The following is a 19,653-nucleotide window of genomic DNA, read 5'->3' as shown; positions in this document are numbered from 1 at the left end:
CCTCTGTGTGCTCGTTTGTTTTTAATTTCCGCTTTATCCTCCACCAACACTAAGGGGCGCAAGCACGCCGTACCGTTTACTGCAAGGTGGCTCCGAGCCACAGCTAGGAGAAGAAGCGGCGCTCCAAAATGGCGATGGACGGTATGTCCACGTCTGCATCAGGACTACCATACCATCATGTTTCCGACTACTATCCGAGGAAACTCGGACCGAAGCCGGACGTGGTGCCTTCTGGTGTAACCGAGAGGAAAACCGTACCTGCAGATAAACCTGACATGGTCTCAGTGGACATCATCAACTTCAAGGACTCGGGTATTGAATTAGCTTAGCATCTCCTCTCCCCGGCCAGTCTGTCTGGGCTGTATCCCAAACGGCGGCATCACTCCCTAAATAGGTGCACTACATAGTGTGTAATGCAGTGGTCTGTATAACCTTTGTAGTGCACTTCTTGTCCTGTAGGGAGCCGTTTGAGATTCGGCCTCAGGTATTTGGCTAATGTTTATGCAATTTAAAGAATATATTTCTGAGCATTATATTCACAATTACTGCGAAAATTAAACATATTTCTGACAATTAAATCAGATATGTGATGTTAAAGTGTTACCTACAGTAACAATAATGAACATATAATATACTGTGTCACTGCATCCTGTGTTGTGATGATAACAGTTAGCCTCTTGCTAGCTGAGTGTCGAGTGATATATGATTAAATGCGGCGTTATGTTTATAACTGTATAGTGAATGAAATAATGACATTTATTTCGTAGTTAGTGTAATGTGTCTTTAGATGGGTTATTTTGGTAACAAAAAAAACTTTGTTTCTTGTATTTATTTACAGACAGACCAGTACACAGGAAGAAACAAGAAACAGACACATATGTTCTGGTAAGTTCTTCCTCTTTTATAGTCTGTGTCTTACAAACGGGTTATTTTCAGTTGATGGGGATTTGTTTTCATTTCCCATACCAGGTTTTTGCTTTATATACACTAGATTGCCAAAAATTTTGGGACACCCCTCCACATCATTGAATTCAGGGGTTGGGCTCGGCCCCTTAGTTCCAGTGAAAGGAACTCTTAATGATTCAGCTTCATACCAAGACATTTTGGACAATTTCATGCTCCCAGTGTTGTGTTTTGGGATGACCGCTTCCTGTTCCAACATGACTGCACACCAGTGCACAAAGCAAGGTCCATAAAGACATGGATGAGTGAGTTTGGTGTAGAGGAACTTCACAGAGTCCTGACCTCAAACGGATAGAACACCTTTCTATCAGGATTGTGAGACTGTGATCCAGGCCAAAACTGTGGTGTCTGCCTTTACATGCACATGAATGTAATATGGAGTCGGTCCACCCTTTGCAGCTATAACAGCTTCAACTCTTCTGGGAAGGCTTTCCACAAGGTTTAGGAGTGTGTTTATGGAAAATTTTTACTATTGCACTAGAAGTGTAGGGAGGTCAGGCTGTCTGTAATATTTAGAGTTTTACTTTCTGGTAGAGTGAAAAAAAACAAAACAGGAAGAACAGGTCTCTGTGGAACAGGCTATGTAACCTGGAGGAGGTGAAATGATAGTGATGATTGATAGGATGTCGACTACAGGAACTTCAAATCATGTGTCAGGAAGGTAGTGTGTTTACGTTCTTTAAACCATATATACGCTTTTGAAAATTAAACTAAAAATACACTAAGTCTTAAGGACTTGCTTGTAAATTTAACAAACAAAATGACCTAAAAGCAGAAAGAATCCCCAAGTCTTTTGCTTTTCTGTATTTAAGCTTAAAATCATAGAGCCTGTGAGGAAAATCTAATTAGCCTGCCACTGTGCAGTGCTGTTTAACCAAAAATAGATCATTTCTTTTACTTACGATCAGCAAAGCCTTGCTCTTATATGTGTTTCATATTTGTTGTGTGATAAAGTTACAAACATGCTAGGAGCCAAAGGGACTTCACTGAAGTCTTCTCAGAAATACAGTCTATGGTTTATCACGTTGCTGTTTTTGAGCTATGGGACTTGATTCTTGACTCACCTTCATTACTGTGGACTACCAGTGTCCACACTGTCAGGTCAAGGAGGTGTTGATACTTGAATGTCAGTTCAGGAACAACAATGTATTTCTACCTTTAGGAATTTAACTGTTGGTAATTTTACCTTAACTGTAAGGTAAAAGGTTAAACTTGTTGTCAGTGTCTCCTTTTACAATGGCACATTTGACTCAATGAATCAGAATTATTGATGGCTTCCTTTCAACCATTTTCCTTTCGATTGTCTTGGGTAGTTTTGACCGCTTGTTAATTAGGAATACATTTCATTATATCTGGAGTTTATATATTTCTGTAAAGCTGAAATTTAATAAAATTATACAGATAAAATGGATTTGAACGAAACGAATCACTCACTCCACCCACCTGGCATCACTAATAGTAGTGTTACCCAATACCGGAAATGACCAGGTCTTGTTAAAAATGAACGAGTCCCAGACTCCTCTTTATCCAGTCTCGTCACTGCTGATGTGAAAGCAGGGTTTGGAAATAGGCTTAATTTTGGGGGAAGAAACAGAACAAGGATTAGAAAACCAGAACGTGTGAAAACTCCCTCAGAGCAAGAGGGGGACAAGACAACACGTCATTTCTCTGTGGATGTGCTGTAGCTGTCTTACATCAATTAAGTTGTACATGTACTTTTTCTATAAAGTTTGCCAGAATGTGGAGACACAGCAACATTTTCAACAATGCATATTGAAATCTTCATTTATATTTTTGTTCATTTATTTATAGTTATTTTAATTTGGTATGAAATCATTATCATTGAGCATAATTATTGATAAATTTGAATGCTGTGGAATTTTTTGTCCCCATCACCCAAACCTGATTCGAAACTACGTTTTGTTTGTTCTCTCTCAAAGGGCACCATTCATCCTTTCCGCAAGTCACACAAGTCCATCTTTAGCAAGTTCATCCAGGAGTTTAACTTGGTCACTTCAGATAGACGGGTGAGTTCCTAAACTTTTTTTTAATGCAACATCTTTCCCTCCTGTGAAAAGTCATCTGCTTATTTGTCTAAATCACTGTAACTACAGCAAATGAAGTCATGTTGTGTCACAGTTGGGTTGTAATACTGTTTTTTTTGGCCGAAGTGCCCTGCTTTACAAACCAAGCAGGATTGGATTACTTGTTATGTTTTAGCAAGTCAGTAGGGGTCAAGGTTGGGAATTTTATTTGTCACATCTTTGGAAAGTTACTAGGTTCAATTCAGTAAAACACACCGCCACATCATTACATTCTTACCCAATGGGTATGGAGTGTTTTTGTTATGGCTTGAGACGACTGATGAAGGTATTGAGAGTTGCTGATATACAACTGGGTCCATTTGTCCATCAGGTATTTGACAGTGCCACAGTTTTCGTCTCGGTTCCCCAACACTATGGAAATTAAGCAATCAAGAGACTTTCGTCATTTCTTTCTTTACTTCCCCCCCCCCCCCCCCATAGTCCCTCCATGAGCAGTTTCATGGCCAAGTGTGGCCTGTTTCCTCAGTATTTCATGACAAGTTAAGGAGATAAAAGGTCTAGAGTTGATTCCAAGAGTTGATTTTGACCTCAAGAGGTAACCACTGGTAACACAACAGAAGTTTTTTTTTTTTTTTTTTTGGACCGAAGAAATGAAGATGACCTTGGTTTTCAACTTGAACTACCTGAATGATGGGAAGAGAATAACAGGAAGAAAAAGAATGCTAATAGAAGTACCAGGGTGAATTGTAATAGAGATTCTGACGGAGCTCAGATTCAGTCAAACGCTGACAGGATAGCACTTTACAATACAGATGGGTAATGACCCAAAACATACTGTGTCCAGCTGTAATGTGAATGGGTTTGGCTGACACACTGGAACACGGATGGGCGGGACTAACCAGATGTAGTGTGAATGGACTTTATTAAATTAAATTAATGACTGTTATTTGATGATCGTTCTTTCGTCTGCTCCCTGTTCGGGGTCGCCACAGCGGATCATTTGGTCCGCATGTTTCAATTTGGCACAGGTTTTATACTGGATGCCCTTCCTGAATCAACCCTCCCATTTTATCCAGGCTTGAGACCGGTACTGAGAGTTAACTCTTCAGTGGCTGTGTTAGCGCCCTGCCTGGGAATCGAACCCTGGCCGCGGCAATGAGAGCGCAGGATCCTGCCACTGGACCACCAGGAGGCAACGACTGTTATTTGATCAAATTTTGGGCTTCCTAATTGTGGCTCTGTAAGAACATCTTGTTGGCTTTATAAACAGTAAACAGGGGTGGCTACAATTTCAGTTTCAGTAACAGCCACGTTATTGGCTATTGGGTATGTAACAGTATACCAAGGTGATGGTACACTTTGTATCTCAGTTCAGGCTTTTTCATATAACACTGAGTATTACTATTGGAAGGTTTTATCAGTTATACGTAAAGGGGAGATACAGCCTTGTAATACTAAAGTCACAATCTGTGTCTCGGTTCTTCTTGAAAATGAATTTTTTGACCTTGTGAAAATGTTTAAATGTGTTGCAGTCATGGAAGATCCTTCTGTTTGGGGTGCTGAACGTAATCTGCACAGCTTCTCTGCTGATGTGGTGCAACTCCACTAACAGTATGGGTAAGTACATGGCCACGTTTAGATAATAAACCTCAGAGAAAAGCACTCTATTATTATAGTGTGTCACATGGGACAGCACAATGTGCTTAGAGTCATTGAGGAACCCCAGGAAAAAAGCCACTTTATTTTTCAGTTGACTTTCATATGTACACGTTATATGTATGTATACAAAAACGTATTAAGTATCAGCCGACTGTGTGTGTGTGAGGGGAAAGTGCAAAAATATAGACAGACGGCAGAAACTGCCACCACTGCGCTGTACACAGGAAATGGACGCCGCTCCTGTATTGAGCAGAGAAGCGAAAGCCGATCTGGACGTCAATACCGAGCAGACTGATCTGCACTTCTTCCTGCAGACAAAGGACAAAAGATCCAGAGGACAAGAGTGTGTTGGTACACTTCACATATGGTGTTTATCCACACCGAAATGAAACGCTAATATTTATGGCATTGAGGGGAAGATTTTGTTTCTTACATGCTTGCTCAAGTTGTAGAGACAGAATCTGCTGCATCCTTTTAGAGATATACATCCACTCACTGATAGCCTGACTAGGAAAAGCTGTACACTTGCACATTTATGGAATTTTCCCATCAGTCACGTAGCAGCAGCGCAATACGTATCATGAGCTTCAGGTAACGTTCACATTTAAAACATTAGAAGGCAAGAAAACGTGATCTTAGGTTAGGGTCTTTGCAGGGTTGTTGCCGTACGAGCATAAACATGAGACTTTCATGCACAGCAGTCTATAGAATTTTCACAGAATGGTGTGAGGAACAAAAAAAATTCTATGGTCTGAACCTCTGTGTAAATGAGAGAGGGCAAAGGAAGTATGAAGAACCTCCAAGAAAATGGCCTTTGTCTTCCCAGGAGTGAGAATCCCAGGAAATCTAAAATTTGGAAAGTTTCTGCTGTAACAGATGATTGGTGTAAATAGATTATACACTGATCAGGCATAACATGATCACCTGCCTAATATTGTGTTGGTCCCCCTTTTGCTGCTAAAACACCCCTGACCCGTCATGCACTGTGTATTCTGACATCTTTCTATCAGAACCAGCATTAACTTCTTTAGCAACTTGAGCAACAGTAGCTCGTCTGTTGGATCGGATCATAGCCTTCGCTCACCACGTGCATCAGTGAGCCTTGGCCGCCCATGACCCTGTCATTGGTTCACCACTGTTCCTTCCTTAGACCACTTTTGATAGATACTGACCACTGCAAACCGGGAACACCACAAAAGAGTTTTGGAGATGCTCTGATCCAGTGGTCTAGCCATCACAATTTCCCCTTTTTTCCTGCTTCAACTTTGAGGAAAAAATGCTCACATGCTGCCTAATATATCCCACCCACTAACAGGTGCCATGATGAAGAGATAGTGTTATTCACTTCACCTGTCAGTGCTCATAATGTTATGCCTGTTCGGTGTAGATATAGCACCGTCACAAAAGTCCCTCCAGTGAAAGTAGCTTTAAACATGAACAGGTTAACATCTAATTCTTTCCCTGTTTTATTTTTCCAGTATCAATCTTTATGCTCAATGATGGTTTTGGCAACGTGATGCCCCACACGTTTGTCTTTGTGTGTCCATTTGTTTGAGCTTGTAAACAATCTTCACGTCCCACAGAAAACTCTAAAATCTAAAACAGATGAGTCTACAGGACGCCGCTTGCATCAGTCAGCTCGCCGAGATCAAATTCTGCATCGGAAGACTGTATCGCGTTACCAGCTGTCGAAAATGTACACACTTTAATCCAATACGCATATTCTTCTTTTGTCAACACTTCTTTTAGCTAGATGAATGTGGCACAACGTCTCATACTGATGTGGCTGGCTATACTGTAGGTGCTTCAATACAAAAAATGGGAAGAGCCCTTCTGTGTGTTCTTTGTCGGCTTTAGTAAAGTGATGATCGGTATTGTTAATTTTACTGTGGTTTATTTCAGGAAAATTAACTACTTGCTTTATGTAAGGCATCCTGTCTTTACTGCATTATATGCAGATTCTCCACTCAGATTGTGCTGAGCGTCTGTATCAAGAGCAAGTCAAAGGGGGGTGTGTGGTTGTTTCTCTCTCTCTCTCTGCGTGTGTGGCCAAATTAGTGGGTCACCGAAGGTCAAATGTCTGCTTTTCCAAGTGACCAAAAAGCTTTCTACTTTTAACTTTACTCTTATTATACATTACACATCGTACCCTTCATTTCATCTTTCGAATCTTTACCCTAACACACCTTTGCTCCACAAAGAATGTGACTCCATTTAGTTCATTTCCAGTTCCTTAGTAAGACTGAGTCGTACTAAATTAGCCATTGTTTCAATGATCTCCTTTGTTTCTAATTCCTCTGTTGCATTTTCGTCATCTGCTTTTAACTAAGAGAAGGAGAGAGGCAGATGGTCACCGATGAGATCTTAATCCTGAGTAAAATATAATGAAATTTTACTGTATTATTTATAATGCAACTTGTGAATGTTTCGATTTTCCACAGCAATCTCCGTTGTTGTTAATACCAATTAAGCATCAGTGTTTTCTTTCCAGACTTTGATTTTTTTTTTTATTTAATTTTTTAAAAATTATTATTAGTTCTTTTTCGACCGATTAATAAGTGTTCTGGTTGGAAGCCCTTAAGGCCATGGGATGTCAATATAAGCTCCTGTGAGACGTGTCTGAACTCTTCTATTCATTACAGACAGCCTACTTAACGTCTTGTATTCCCTCCTCCATCTGTGGCCTTGCCCTACAAAAACCTATTAATTATTGTTTAAAACCACTCCCTCCTACAGTTTCAGTGAAGTCCTCATCATTTATCCTGTCATTGAGTGCTGTAACAAGCTGCTGTTACACAGAGAGCTGCTTTCTGCTCTTCACTTAGGAGAGAATTTTTTATCCGTATCTCTGGTTATATTCCAGATTTCTTTATGATGTTTGATTGTTCAAGTTATTTGAGCCCCATCATCGTTTCTGTGGTGACTTGAACAAGCCATTAGACAGCTGAAATCTCCCATCAGGAGTCCTTTTAGTTCTGTGATTTCTTTTTTTTTTTTTTTTTTTTTTTTTTTCCCCAGAGCCAATCATGAACCAAATATTAATCGCCTTGAACGGTCTTGTTGCTCTATTCGTGACATTTATATAGTGAGAATAAAGAGTTGTAATTAAGGCTTGGTCAACAAAATTGAATTTGCTGGCAATATTATGCCCAGTCTCTTGTGTCTGTTGTCCACATGGACAGCGTTTGTCTGTGGCATGCTTTCGCCTCAGCTCTACCAGCAGCGGCGTCTCGGTTTACTCCCAAAGAAGCTCATGTCAGCAGGACTCGCGTCCTTCCACATTCTCCTGTTTCCCTCACCAGGTGTTACATTGTAGTCGATCAATAAGGCTTTTGGTTTACATCTGGGCCGATCTATCGCTATTTCAACGTGCCGCATCAACAGACACCCGAGCTCGATGACAGCCGAGCGCTGCAGTTTGCAAATTTTCACTCTCTTATGGAAAATACCTGGCTACCAAGCGGTTTTGAGACCGCACAACAGAAGGCGAATCCGATCATCATGGCTGTGCCTCCTTAGCGTTACGCTTCTGTTTTGAATAACCAAGCAGCGCTTAATGCTGTTTTAATGGACTTCACAGTCCCACAGGGAAGGAAGGGAGAGGGGAAGGAGGGCAGCTAGCAGTGGGCAATTTGACATGTTTTGGCGCTCAGGCCCTGCAGACGCTTATTAAATATTTATCTCCCTGGTCCGGCTCCGTTTACCACCACTGCTTCTCCTCCTTTCATACGCATTGATCGGGTCTGTAAACATACACAAGTGACCTTAATCTGCTCACAATATGCTACAAGGGTTTGGTTCCCATCCACCAGGGATTCGGCTGTCTATCACTATTCAATTTCGCTTGTATTCTTCCTTTTCAGCATTTTGCAGATGAACCCAGCATCTTCAGTTTTAGGGTGTTTTTGCGAATCATACCATCTAACAGAGTTTTTATGGTCACCTCAAGGTTTTGCTGCCATGTTTGATATGTAAGGCATATGACCGTTGCTTTGTGTCGACTTTTATTCATGTTGTGCGTTCTTTTCACGATGAAATGAATCGTTCAGAGCCTTAATTTCCCCTCCATGTCCATGATATACACAACATTTCGAAATGTCAGCCTGGCTTTCTCAAGTTTTCTGCAAAGCACTTTGAAGGCACCACCTTTTATGCCACAATTTTATGCCCTTTATTCACACAAACTCTTGTGTTCTGTTTCAGCTTTGACGGCCTACACATACCTCACCATTTTCGATCTTTTCAGGTGAGTGTCTACAATTTGCACAACCTGATAAAGAGCAGCTCCAGTAGTTGCACAATCAACTAGCAGCAAAATAAGTCACCAGTCGAAGCTTAGCCATGTTCAATTATATGCACTGGAATATACAGCGTTTGCTTCATCACATGCTGCTAAGAGTCTGAATGGATCACACAGGCACAGTGTCGTTATTAACTTTCAATTATTGTTTTAATCAGTTGAAAAACAATTATATAAAAGCCTAAAGCACACATTTATCATGCACTTTTATTCTTTTTTCGAAAATAAATCATGTTGAGAAACCACAGTATAGTCTAATAATTCAGGACAAGTTTTTAAATCATTTGTTTTATTTTCTAAATAATCATAAATAGATCACATGACTGTTCCAAGGTAAAACATACTAAAGATTAGAATTTTCTTGATGGTGCGACATCAGTGACAAGGAAAATTTTGTTTGCTGCCATTATTTAGAAATATACAAATAAAAAATAAAAAAAAATAGTGATTCCATGAAATTTTCTCGTCCCATGCCCAGGTTACTGATTGATTGATTTATTTATTTATTTTTATTTTACTGTTGTTATTTTTTGCGATCTTTTTCATGGCCAATTTGCTGGAGTTGATCTTTTATATTCTTTTAATATACAGGCTTAAAACGTGTTTTCGTATAATGTATGGATGGCATTAATTGCATGTTATGTGCTTTCTCATAGCTTGAATTAAAAAAACAAAAATTCTCATCTGTTCTATTCCAGTTTGATTACATGCCTCATTAGCTCCTGGGTGACTATGAAAAAGCCGAGTCAGGCCTTTTCGTTTGGGTAAGTGCAAGATTACAATTTTTCATTAGTGTAAGACCTCCTTATTCCACAAGATTTCAATAACATCTTTAGTGTAACTCCGAACAAAGGACACTGACGCTTTCTCTTAATTGGCGTTAATGTTCTCACAGATCAGCATAATGTATCCATTAGAGATTTGTTCTGCTTTTTCGCCCAGAGTGGGCATGAGCAATACTAAAGTGTTTTGTTGTTGTTGTTTTGTCAGTTTTGAGCGTTTTGAGGTACTGGCAGTGTTTGCCGCGACAGTGCTGGCTCAGCTGGGTGCTTTGTTCGTCCTGAAAGAAAGGTGAGTTCTTTCCATCTCTACTCCTTCCTTTACGTCATCATTGTTTATTATAATTTACTGTATCTGTTGTTTAGTATGGTATTAGTCTAAACCTAGTTTATGCTTGCAAGAGCATTCCGAATCTCACTTCACATATTATTCTGTCTCTATTGAAGTGAGTAGCATTACACTGCAAACACTCCCTTTGTGCTTAAGTTATGTCGACTGCCTAAAAGTGACCACTGCCTAGACCATTTTTGTATGGAATATGAAGGTTATGAACGTAGTATGACTCCGAGCATAACTGAATGTCTCCCTCAGAGCAGAAACAGCAACGTTTCAATGTTCATGCGTATCCATGGGGGATGTTTATCAGAGCATACCGATAGGAATATAAACCTTCACCAGTTTGTACATATTACTGCCCCATAAACCTTCCCATTACAGTAGTGCTGCTGGTCTAGATTTTGGGTTGTTATGATTATAAATGTGCATTCAGGCTGGATTTTAAAGACTGACCAGCAAGCTGCTTTATTTCTGTCATTATTTATTTTCAGTAGTATTTATGTATGATGAAATGGTGCTTGTAGAATAATGTTTATTATCGTCATCTTTTCAGCGTGGAGCGCTTCATGGAGCAGCCGGAGGTGCACACGTAAGCTTCCATTCCTTTTCACTTACACACACGCTTTCTGAATGTGCGCAGTTACACATGTTCCCAAAGTGTGTGTACATACACACAGCACCTGATCCTACAACAGTGTCAGGAGACAACAACTAACCTCCAGCTGACTCCATACAGAGAGCACTAATCCTCTCCACTCCTCAAATGAGATTTTCAGCTAGTCTTCCCATGTTTCTCCAAACAATAGAGTAATGATTACATCTGTAATCCCTTTCTTTTATGGCAGTTCAACTGATAAACATTGCGTACTTACACTGGTCCAGTGAAAATGCCTTCTCTGACACATTTCTGTTAAGACTTGTTAAGACAATCTCGTCATGCTTTTAGATAATGCCGTAATGTTACAGACCACCTGTCGTGTAATCTGTTTAAGCGTAATTCCTTCCTGACCTGACTTCACTTGGTTGTTTGACTTATTGTTGATCTGAATTGCTTCTTCCCTGTAGAGGGCGCCTTTTAGTCGGGACGTTTGTGGCTCTGTTTTTCAACCTGCTGACTCTCCTTTCAGTCAAGAACAAGCCCTTTGCCTACGTTTCTGAGGGTAGGCTTTTTTTTTTTTCCCCATTGCATTTTTTCTCAAGAATCATTGCAAGAAACTTAAATCTAAAGTGTCGCATTCTTAAGAGACCAATCTGAATAATTATAAAGGTGTAATAAGTCTAAGAGTATACAGATGAAACATGGCTGATTTATTTCACAGCACAATAAGTAAATGTACAGAGTGTGCTTTCTCCTCGATTCTCTTTCTGCATTCTCTTACATAAGATACACAAGATGAAGTGAGCATCTCCGGGAATCCTGTAAAGTTGAAGTAAATACTAAAGAAGAGCTAGACATTATATGAACCATTTAGACTGTAGCTGTATTTCCCAAATTACTTCTCAGATGGAACACTTACAGATTTTAATTAACTGTGGAAGTATTAGCCGTTTCCCAGTCAAAGGCATATGATGTACTGCGACTTAGTTAGCTTTAGCACTTGATGGTGTATACTTAAATAAATTATCCAACATAAACCTAATTTGAAGTGTCTTGTTGGAACTTTCAGTGTGAACACACTACTCCCACTATTTATACTACAAAACAAGTTAGCATCAGTATACGATTTGGGGCATACGTTTATATTTGCAGTGTTCAAAAAAATTGTCCGGCTTCAGCTTAATGAGTTGTGTGTTATGTTTATAGACAGTAAAATCAATGTGAATATAATAATAATTTGCATGTATTGTGAGTGCCAAGTGCCTGAGAATTTCACCATGGGGTGAGACTCAACCCTGGCCTGATCAGGTGACAACATGGCAACTGTTACCTCACTTACCCACAAACACAAGAGATCTGGATCAGGATTTTTCTTTTACAGTCTTTCTTCTTCTTTTTCCCAACAGCTGCCAGCACCAGTTGGCTCCAGGAGCATGTGGCTGACCTGAGCCAAAGGTAAGATCCTTTTTCACAGAGTCATCCATCTGTGACTGATCCCTATCTTTTTAAGTCCCAAATGGAACACTTTGACTTTCAGAGACTAGTAGTATGTTAAGGAAGACGTAATTATAGCTGAGATATGGCGATACGCACAACCATAACTGAAAACGCAAGCTCTCGCGTGAATGTGGTGAGTACAAATGCTCTACAGGATTTCCCTCTTCATGTTTCCTAAAATTACCCTTATGACCTTAAGGGCAGAGCTGCAACTGAAGGTCATGGATTTCCTTAACTTCACAGCTGGTGTAATTACTTGGGGTCACTGGAATCTTTTTGTCCTCTGATACCCCCCCTGTCTGAGCTTTCTCATATTCTTTTTTCCTTTGTAGGAAAGAAAGAGTTCAACTGCGAGCTTTTTCGGTTTTTAAATAATGTATGTGAAGGCAGCATTCTCAAACCTGAAGCTACTACCAATTTCCCCAAAAAAGACACAGACACTTAAACTGTAGTCATTAAATGATAATATGGCAAGGGTTTATATTTAACTTTCAAATGTAATCACTTATTGAGGTTTTTTAGATGTAGGGTTTAGTATTTTAAATTCAGACCCTGGTGTTTTGCCCCTCTCAGTGCAGTAAGTCAATTTTGGCCAAATATGTGATTCTGTTGCAACAGAGGAAGGTGGTATCTGTCCTGTTTCATGGACAGAGCCGCTTGGGGACTTTCACACCGTCACAGATCTGCCATTACATCGGTCAGCTTGTGACAGCAAAGAATTAGTGTCTATAATGACCTCAGAAACTACACTGACCTAATAGTTCCTCATGGGCCATTGATTACTGTTGTAGAAAGGACATTAATCAGTTACAGTTACATTATTTACTGTCCAGTGTCACCCAAATGAGGATGAGGTTCCCTTCTGAGGTTTCTTCCTCATATCATCACAGGGAGGTTTTCCTCGCATCGTCGCCACAGCCTTGCTCATTAGGGATAAAATAGTTTAATAATTTATTTTTATTTCTAGTTATTTTTTATTTTCATTTTTTTCCCCCTCCCCTTTCTCCATTTCTCTTCTTTTCTAAAGCTGCTTTGAGACAATGAAATGTTCATTGTAAAAGGTGCTATACAAAATGAATTGAATTGTTTCATGCAAACGTATTTGTAATTATTTGAGAAACATTTGAGATCCATTCTCATGCTGTACTTCTGGTTGGAGTTCTCCTCACTCAGGGAATCACTTGCTGCTCCACATGGACAGCCTAAAGATACATGTGGATGGTACCACTTAGCCATGGACATGGCTTTGGACTGCAAACAGTTTCGCACTCCATAAGCGAACCGCTGGTAGCTTCAACAAAATAGACTTTGTCAACACTAGAATGAATTTCTTTATGTAATTGAACGTTTTTGACCATATAGTACACGGTTATTGAAGGAACTAGAGCTATTTATAATCACTCTGTCCGGTGTCACCCAGATGAGGAGTCTGGTCTCTCTCAAGCTTTCTTCTTCATTTTGTCTTAGTGAGTTTTTCCTCACCAACATATATAAATTATACTGAATTTATATATTTCCTTATATGTAAAGTTGCGGTGTGACAGTGTCCACTCTATGCAAATAAAACTGAATTGACTTGCATTACCCACCAAGGAACAATAAGGCCTGAGTGTAAACTGTTTCTGGGAAGTACAAGCTTATTGATTTTCCATTTGGGAGCATCTTGGAACAGCAGAATGCTAAAATGTGATAGAAGTATGCTGAAAGCATGTAGTTCAGTGCTGTGATGCAAAATCTGTCTGCACAGAAAGTGTCTCATGTGAAAAACGACCTCTTTTATTTAATATAAATTCTAACCATGTAAATTTTTGGAGGGTTGCTTGAGGTCTGTGAGTCAGTGAGAGACGATAGCTATAAAGGCTCAGCTTGAGAATGGTCAAATGATTAAATAGTGATGTGGTTATTTGACCATGGTGACAAGCTTGAGTGATTACAAACTAAAAAAATCCCGTCGTATCTTACCGCTGCTCACTAGAGTGGATTTACTGAGTGTATTGAGATTTTATGTAACATATCAACTATTTGTTTGCTTTGCCATAATCCCATGTTTTCCATCACAGAGGAAGCAGGATTATACAATAGAAGGCGAGGCAGGGTTTGGCCTCTGTGATGGAATGACGACGCATGGCTTCCACTAGGATTATATGAGTGCTTCAGTGAGATTATCTGATTATTAGGACGAAACGTGCCAGAGATTTTTTTTTTAAATAGTGAAGTTGAGGAATAAAACATGTTCAGAGTTTAGACTGGAATTATTTTGACTGTTTTTATCTCTTACCCTGGTGTTAATCCAGTATTGAGCGGCTTTATTTAAACGAAAAGTCTCTATACATTTTTTAGCAAAATATCCTTTACATTTCTTTATTAACACACGAAAATATTTGTCTTTCTCACTCACAATGAACTCGTGTTATTCATGTAAAAACACTTCGAAGGGCAGCCTTGCTTCCCGATCCACCAATGAGAATGATTTCAATATGTTCGGCTTTGGTAAAATGTATTATATAGAGACTTCTGGGCCACCCTGTAGTTCTGTAGATGTACTCAAGATGTTAAGAACCCCAAATGGGTTTGAGTTTATGTCTTCTGCAGCAGCACTTCCAGTTCAGATCTCGCAATAATCCAGTTTTATTTCCTGGCCACGGAGCTGACTCAGTACAGATAGAGAAGATAGATACTTTATTCATCCCAAAGGGAAATTCACACCCAAAAGGAAAGATGTGAATGTGAAAGAATAGTCAGAAAGTCCTTGGCCGGTTTTTTGCTGGAGTTTTAACACTGCAGAGATATTTATGATCATTGCGATGTTTTTGTGTTTGCAGTCTGTGTGGGATCGTCCCAGCGCTGAGCAGCGTTCTTTTGCCGCGAATGAATCCCTTCGTCCTGATCAACCTGGCTGGAGCTTTTGCTCTCGGAATCACTTACATGCTCATCGAGATTAAGTAAGAACGTTAAAACATTTCCCAGATATATCTGAGCTACTGTTACACAGATTTGCATGTGAATCAATAACTGCGTTTATTTTTTCCATGTTTTATACCTGTCAGTATATGAAATGCAGAACTAGCGTCAACCACCATGTATGGTTGAGATTATTGAAAGTGCTGTGAAGCATATTGTAACACTAGTGGTACTAGTTTAAGAATCCTGATCAATTTCTTTTTAAATATAATGCTCATGTAATCAAACACGTTTCTGATTCTGTGTTTTTGCAGTAACTATAATGCAGTGGACACTGCGTCTGCTGTAGTAATCGCCCTCATGACCTTCGGCACCATGTATCCCATGAGTGTGTACAGTGGAAAGGTCCTTCTCCAGGTAGAATAATATCGTTTAATGATATTAGTAAAATCCGTCCAGGTATAATAATACCCAACATTAGTGCTCATTAAAACTATTTATTGATGATGTTTCTTACTTTATGCACAGACCACTCCTTCCCATGTCATTGGACAGCTTGACAAAGTGCTTAGAGAGGTGAGTTTCATCGCAGTTGTTGTTAGCAAGATTAGCTAAATCATTCTTTATACATTATACTGATCTTTGTTAACAATGCATAACTTTTCCTCCAGGTTTCAACACTGGATGGGGTTTTGGAAGTTCGGAATGAACACTTCTGGACTATAGGCTTTGGCTCTCTGGTACGGTATTGTTTTTATTTTATATGTATACCCTGTAGCATAAACGTATCCCATTTTCAGACTGATTTTCCTTTTTTTTTTTTTATTTTCAGGTAGTGTTTTTATAGTTTTCTTCTGGCATTGGTTGTACTGGAAATGTTATTCTTTTATGTTTTTATTTCTCAGTAAGATAAGTAAGCAGTTATAGGAAGGTGATCAATCCTGAGTGGTGTGATGGAGCTAGACCTGAACCTACTCAAGGGATCCTTTTCATATAAGAGTATATTCCCGAGGGTTTTAACTTGCCAACAGTTATTATTTTTTATTTATTTAAGTATTATACGTTTTAGTTAGTCATAACTAATGTTGTACATTTATAAGCTTTTTTGTATTTTACATGTACAGTGGGCACTGCCTCACTAAAACTGGACAGTTGAAGATTTTCTACTCTTCTGTAGTCCACTGTAATCTTAGATACCTGATTTGCTCCTCTTCCTTTTAGGCCTTTTTGTGATGCTTTTCTGCTCATCATTGTTGTAAAGAAAGGGTAATGTGAGTTGCCATAGATTTCCTGACAGATCAAGCTATTTTGGCCATTTTTCTCTGACCTTCCTCATCAACAAGTCATTTTATATGTTTTTCACCCAATTTTGTGTAAATCCCACAGACTTGTATCTTTCAAACATTACAACAAAAAATTTACATCTTTTAAATAGTATTATCGTGTTTATCCATCCATCCATCCATTGTCTATACCTGCTTATTCCTAATTAGGGTCACGGGGGGCTGCTGGAGCCTATCCCAGCGCACATAGGGCGAAAGGCAGGGGTACACCCTGGACAGGTCACCAGTCCATCACAGGGCTTATTGTGTTTAATGTAGCTTAAACCTGCAGAAACCAGTGACTGTAGACAAGTCCTCACTTCAGTAACTGTTAAGTGTGTAAATTCTATAGTTTTAGTAATCATATTTGTTTCCTTTGTATGTAGGCCGGCTCCGTCCACGTGCGCATCCGGCGGGATGCCAACGAGCAAATGGTGCTGGCTCATGTGACCAGTCGTCTCCACACACTGGTCTCCACACTCACTGTACAAATCTTCAAAGACGACTGGACACGTCCATCCCTGTCCACCGGCCCTCTCAATCTCTCAGACATGGCGATGTCATCCGGAAAGCAACTTGAAGAACTGGAGCCACTGACTTCTACGCCCTCCAAACTTAGCAGCCCCCCTCCTGAGTTCTCTTTCAACACACCTGGAAGGAACGTGCGACCTGTTTTACTCCCAAATATTCATCAGCAACGACCGTATAACTTGGGCCTTGCATACGGATCTTCTCCGTACAATACGATGCTCAGTCAGGGATTAACCCAGCCAGGAAGCAGCCTAGGTGTGGGTTTAGGGACAGGACCAAGAATCCCCTCCATTCAGAGCTACAGGACTTCTTTTAGTGCAGCTCCAAACATATACGGAAGCAATCTGCTGCCTTCACAGAGCAGTCAGTATAAACACTGATGTACTGTCCAGCCGGCTGAGCTGCAGAGGACCGTAACTATTATGACTCTATTTAATTAATAGGACCAACAGTCTTCTCCTTAAAGAATTTTCTAATTCCATTTTTTTGTACCATTAAACAGATGTATTAAAAATATGTGATATGCTGTTTTCCCCACTGATGTTGCTTTAAGAGGGTTGTGTTCTAAAGGTCAGGATTTAGTGTAACTTTTGGACTCCACAGTTAGTGAATCAACTTTTCTGTCAGGAAGACTTGGGTGTGTTATGATTTGATCCGAGTTCTGACCAGGAATGCTTGAATATAAGCATATACCTGTATTGTGTTTAAGACATGATTGAATCATCATCTGTTGTACAATCCAGTTTTATCAAGTAACTACAAACAATTACTCATATTAAGTACTGGTAAACTGTTTTAATGGGGAAAAAATGCAATGCAACATCTACATACTGTATATTAAATATTTCTACTTAAGGGAAACATGTAGGTGTTGTTGTGACTTTATATTTAGGAGCAGATACAGTAGCTGTGTAAAATTTCACTATCTTCAGTTAGCTTTAAACCAAACATTTTATTTAGAAAACGTATGGTGGTCTGAGAAGATGACTGGCTTTAATTGTAGAAAACTGTGTGTGTATTGTACACTGACCAGGCAGAACATTACGACCACCTGCCTAATATTATGTTGGTCCCCCTTTTGCTGCTAAATCAGCCCTGACCCGTCCTGCACTGTGTATTCTGACACCTTTCTATCAGAACCAGCATTAACTTCTTCAGCAATTTGAGCAACAGTAGCTCGTCTGTTAGATCGGATCACATGGGCCAGCCTTCACTCTCCACGTCCATCAATGAGCCTTGACCACCCATGACCCTGTCGCTGGTTCACCACTGTTCCTTCCTTGGACAGATACTGACCACTGTAGACCGGGAACACCCCACAAGAGCTGCAGTTTTGGAGATGCTCTGATCCAGTCGTCTAGCCATCACAATTACCTTACACAATAACCTTCATCAAACTCGCTCAAATCCTTACGCTTGTCCATTTTTCCTGCTTCTAACACATCAACTTTGAGGACAAAATGTTCGCTTGCTGCCTAATATATCCCACCCACTAACAGGTGCCATGATGAGGAGATCATCAGTCTTATTCACGTCACCTCTCAGTGATCATAATGTTATGCCTGATCAGTGTGTGTGTAGATAGATATAGATATATTGAGAGAGACAGAGAGAGGACAGGTTTTAGGGGGTTAATATATTTTTATTTTCTTTTTAATTTTACCTGTGCTCGGTTTCTACTAATATCATAAAATTATGTTGGATAAATTGTACAAAGTTGTTGGATAAATCTGGTGGTAAAAACGGCCTGCCTAAAGATATTTAAAACCTTGCTAACCTTGCTAGCTAAGTAGTGACTTCCTTACTGAATGTATAACCGGCTTTGATCAAGTTGTTCTATAGCTCCCATAGTGAAACCATCGTAAGCCTAAACAATTGTATCAGTTGTGTAATCACACAACAGTCTGTCTGCGCATTTCCTGCCAAAACCTTTCACATGAAGAAATTTCTGTATATATTATAAAATCTAAAAAATTTCACCATATGAACAGTTTTCCCAGACCCCCACACAAATGCCGTAAATAATATCCTCAGGGTCAGTGATCAGTCGGTGTGTGTGTGTTACATTAGGCTTTTATTTGTGTCTCCCAACATGAACCTCTATGCAGATGAGCATCTCAGTCATCATGGCAACATGTCATGAATAATATGTTTCCCAGTAACAGCCATAAAAAATAAAAATCAAGATCTTCTGAGGCATCATTCCAAAATTAAGTCAAGGACGATTACACGGTCGCTATTTTAATTCGATGTAGATTCGGGAATCGTTCTGCTATATGAGACTTTGGCATACATTGGTGAGAAGAATTCGCTTCTATCAGCAGTTGTCTAAAATCATTTCTGGTTTATTCATCTAGGACTTTCAGCTTGAGTGCATACTGAGTGATGGTTCAAGTTTAATCAAGAAATCTTGTAGCAATTGCTTTGAATTGCCCATAAATGCTGCCCAGGCACTGATCCATTGTTCCTCTATTTACAGAAACAAGATACTTGGTGTGTACTATGACCTGCCATCTAAGTCGTTGTGTAATCATAACACAACAGAATGTCTGTAAATTTCCTGGGAAAACCTTTTACATGCTGAAATTTATGGATATAATTTAAAAAAAATCTCACATTTAGCCCTAAATAAAATCCAAAAGGTATAATAGACAATCTTTGCACTTTTGCAGTGCACATGTCAGATCCAGTACTCCATAGAAGATGCTCTAATTGAAGTTG

The 19,653-nt window shown here is 39.6% G+C and overlaps 1 protein-coding gene across 2 annotated transcripts; it reads left to right on the top strand.

Moving 5' to 3' along the window:
- The first annotated feature begins 68 nt into the window (after positions 1–68).
- Positions 69–18,553, top strand: slc30a6 (solute carrier family 30 member 6). 2 transcript variants are annotated; one of them, XM_058385068.1, is made up of 15 exons: positions 69–312; positions 839–885; positions 2,904–2,990; positions 4,541–4,625; positions 8,871–8,913; positions 9,666–9,731; positions 9,958–10,038; positions 10,637–10,672; positions 11,149–11,243; positions 12,088–12,136; positions 15,001–15,120; positions 15,394–15,496; positions 15,608–15,655; positions 15,751–15,819; positions 16,788–18,551. In XM_058385068.1, the coding sequence occupies exons 1-15, from the start codon at positions 129–131 to the stop codon at positions 17,310–17,312; spliced, it is 1,638 nt and encodes a 545-aa protein (XP_058241051.1). In that variant the 5' UTR covers positions 69–128; the 3' UTR covers positions 17,313–18,551. The 2 variants fall into 2 exon arrangements, with proteins under 2 accessions (XP_058241051.1, XP_058241052.1); XM_058385069.1 differs by lacking the exon at positions 69–312 and adding an exon at positions 372–484 and having other exon boundaries at positions 16,788–18,553.
- The last annotated feature ends 1,100 nt before the right edge of the window (positions 18,554–19,653 follow it).

This window comes from Hemibagrus wyckioides, linkage group LG29, assembly GCF_019097595.1.
Source record: "Hemibagrus wyckioides isolate EC202008001 linkage group LG29, SWU_Hwy_1.0, whole genome shotgun sequence".
Classification (NCBI taxonomy): domain Eukaryota; kingdom Metazoa; phylum Chordata; class Actinopteri; order Siluriformes; family Bagridae; genus Hemibagrus; species Hemibagrus wyckioides.
The sequence above is the reverse complement of the archived record's forward strand: the minus strand, read 5'-3'. Positions and strand labels throughout refer to the sequence as shown.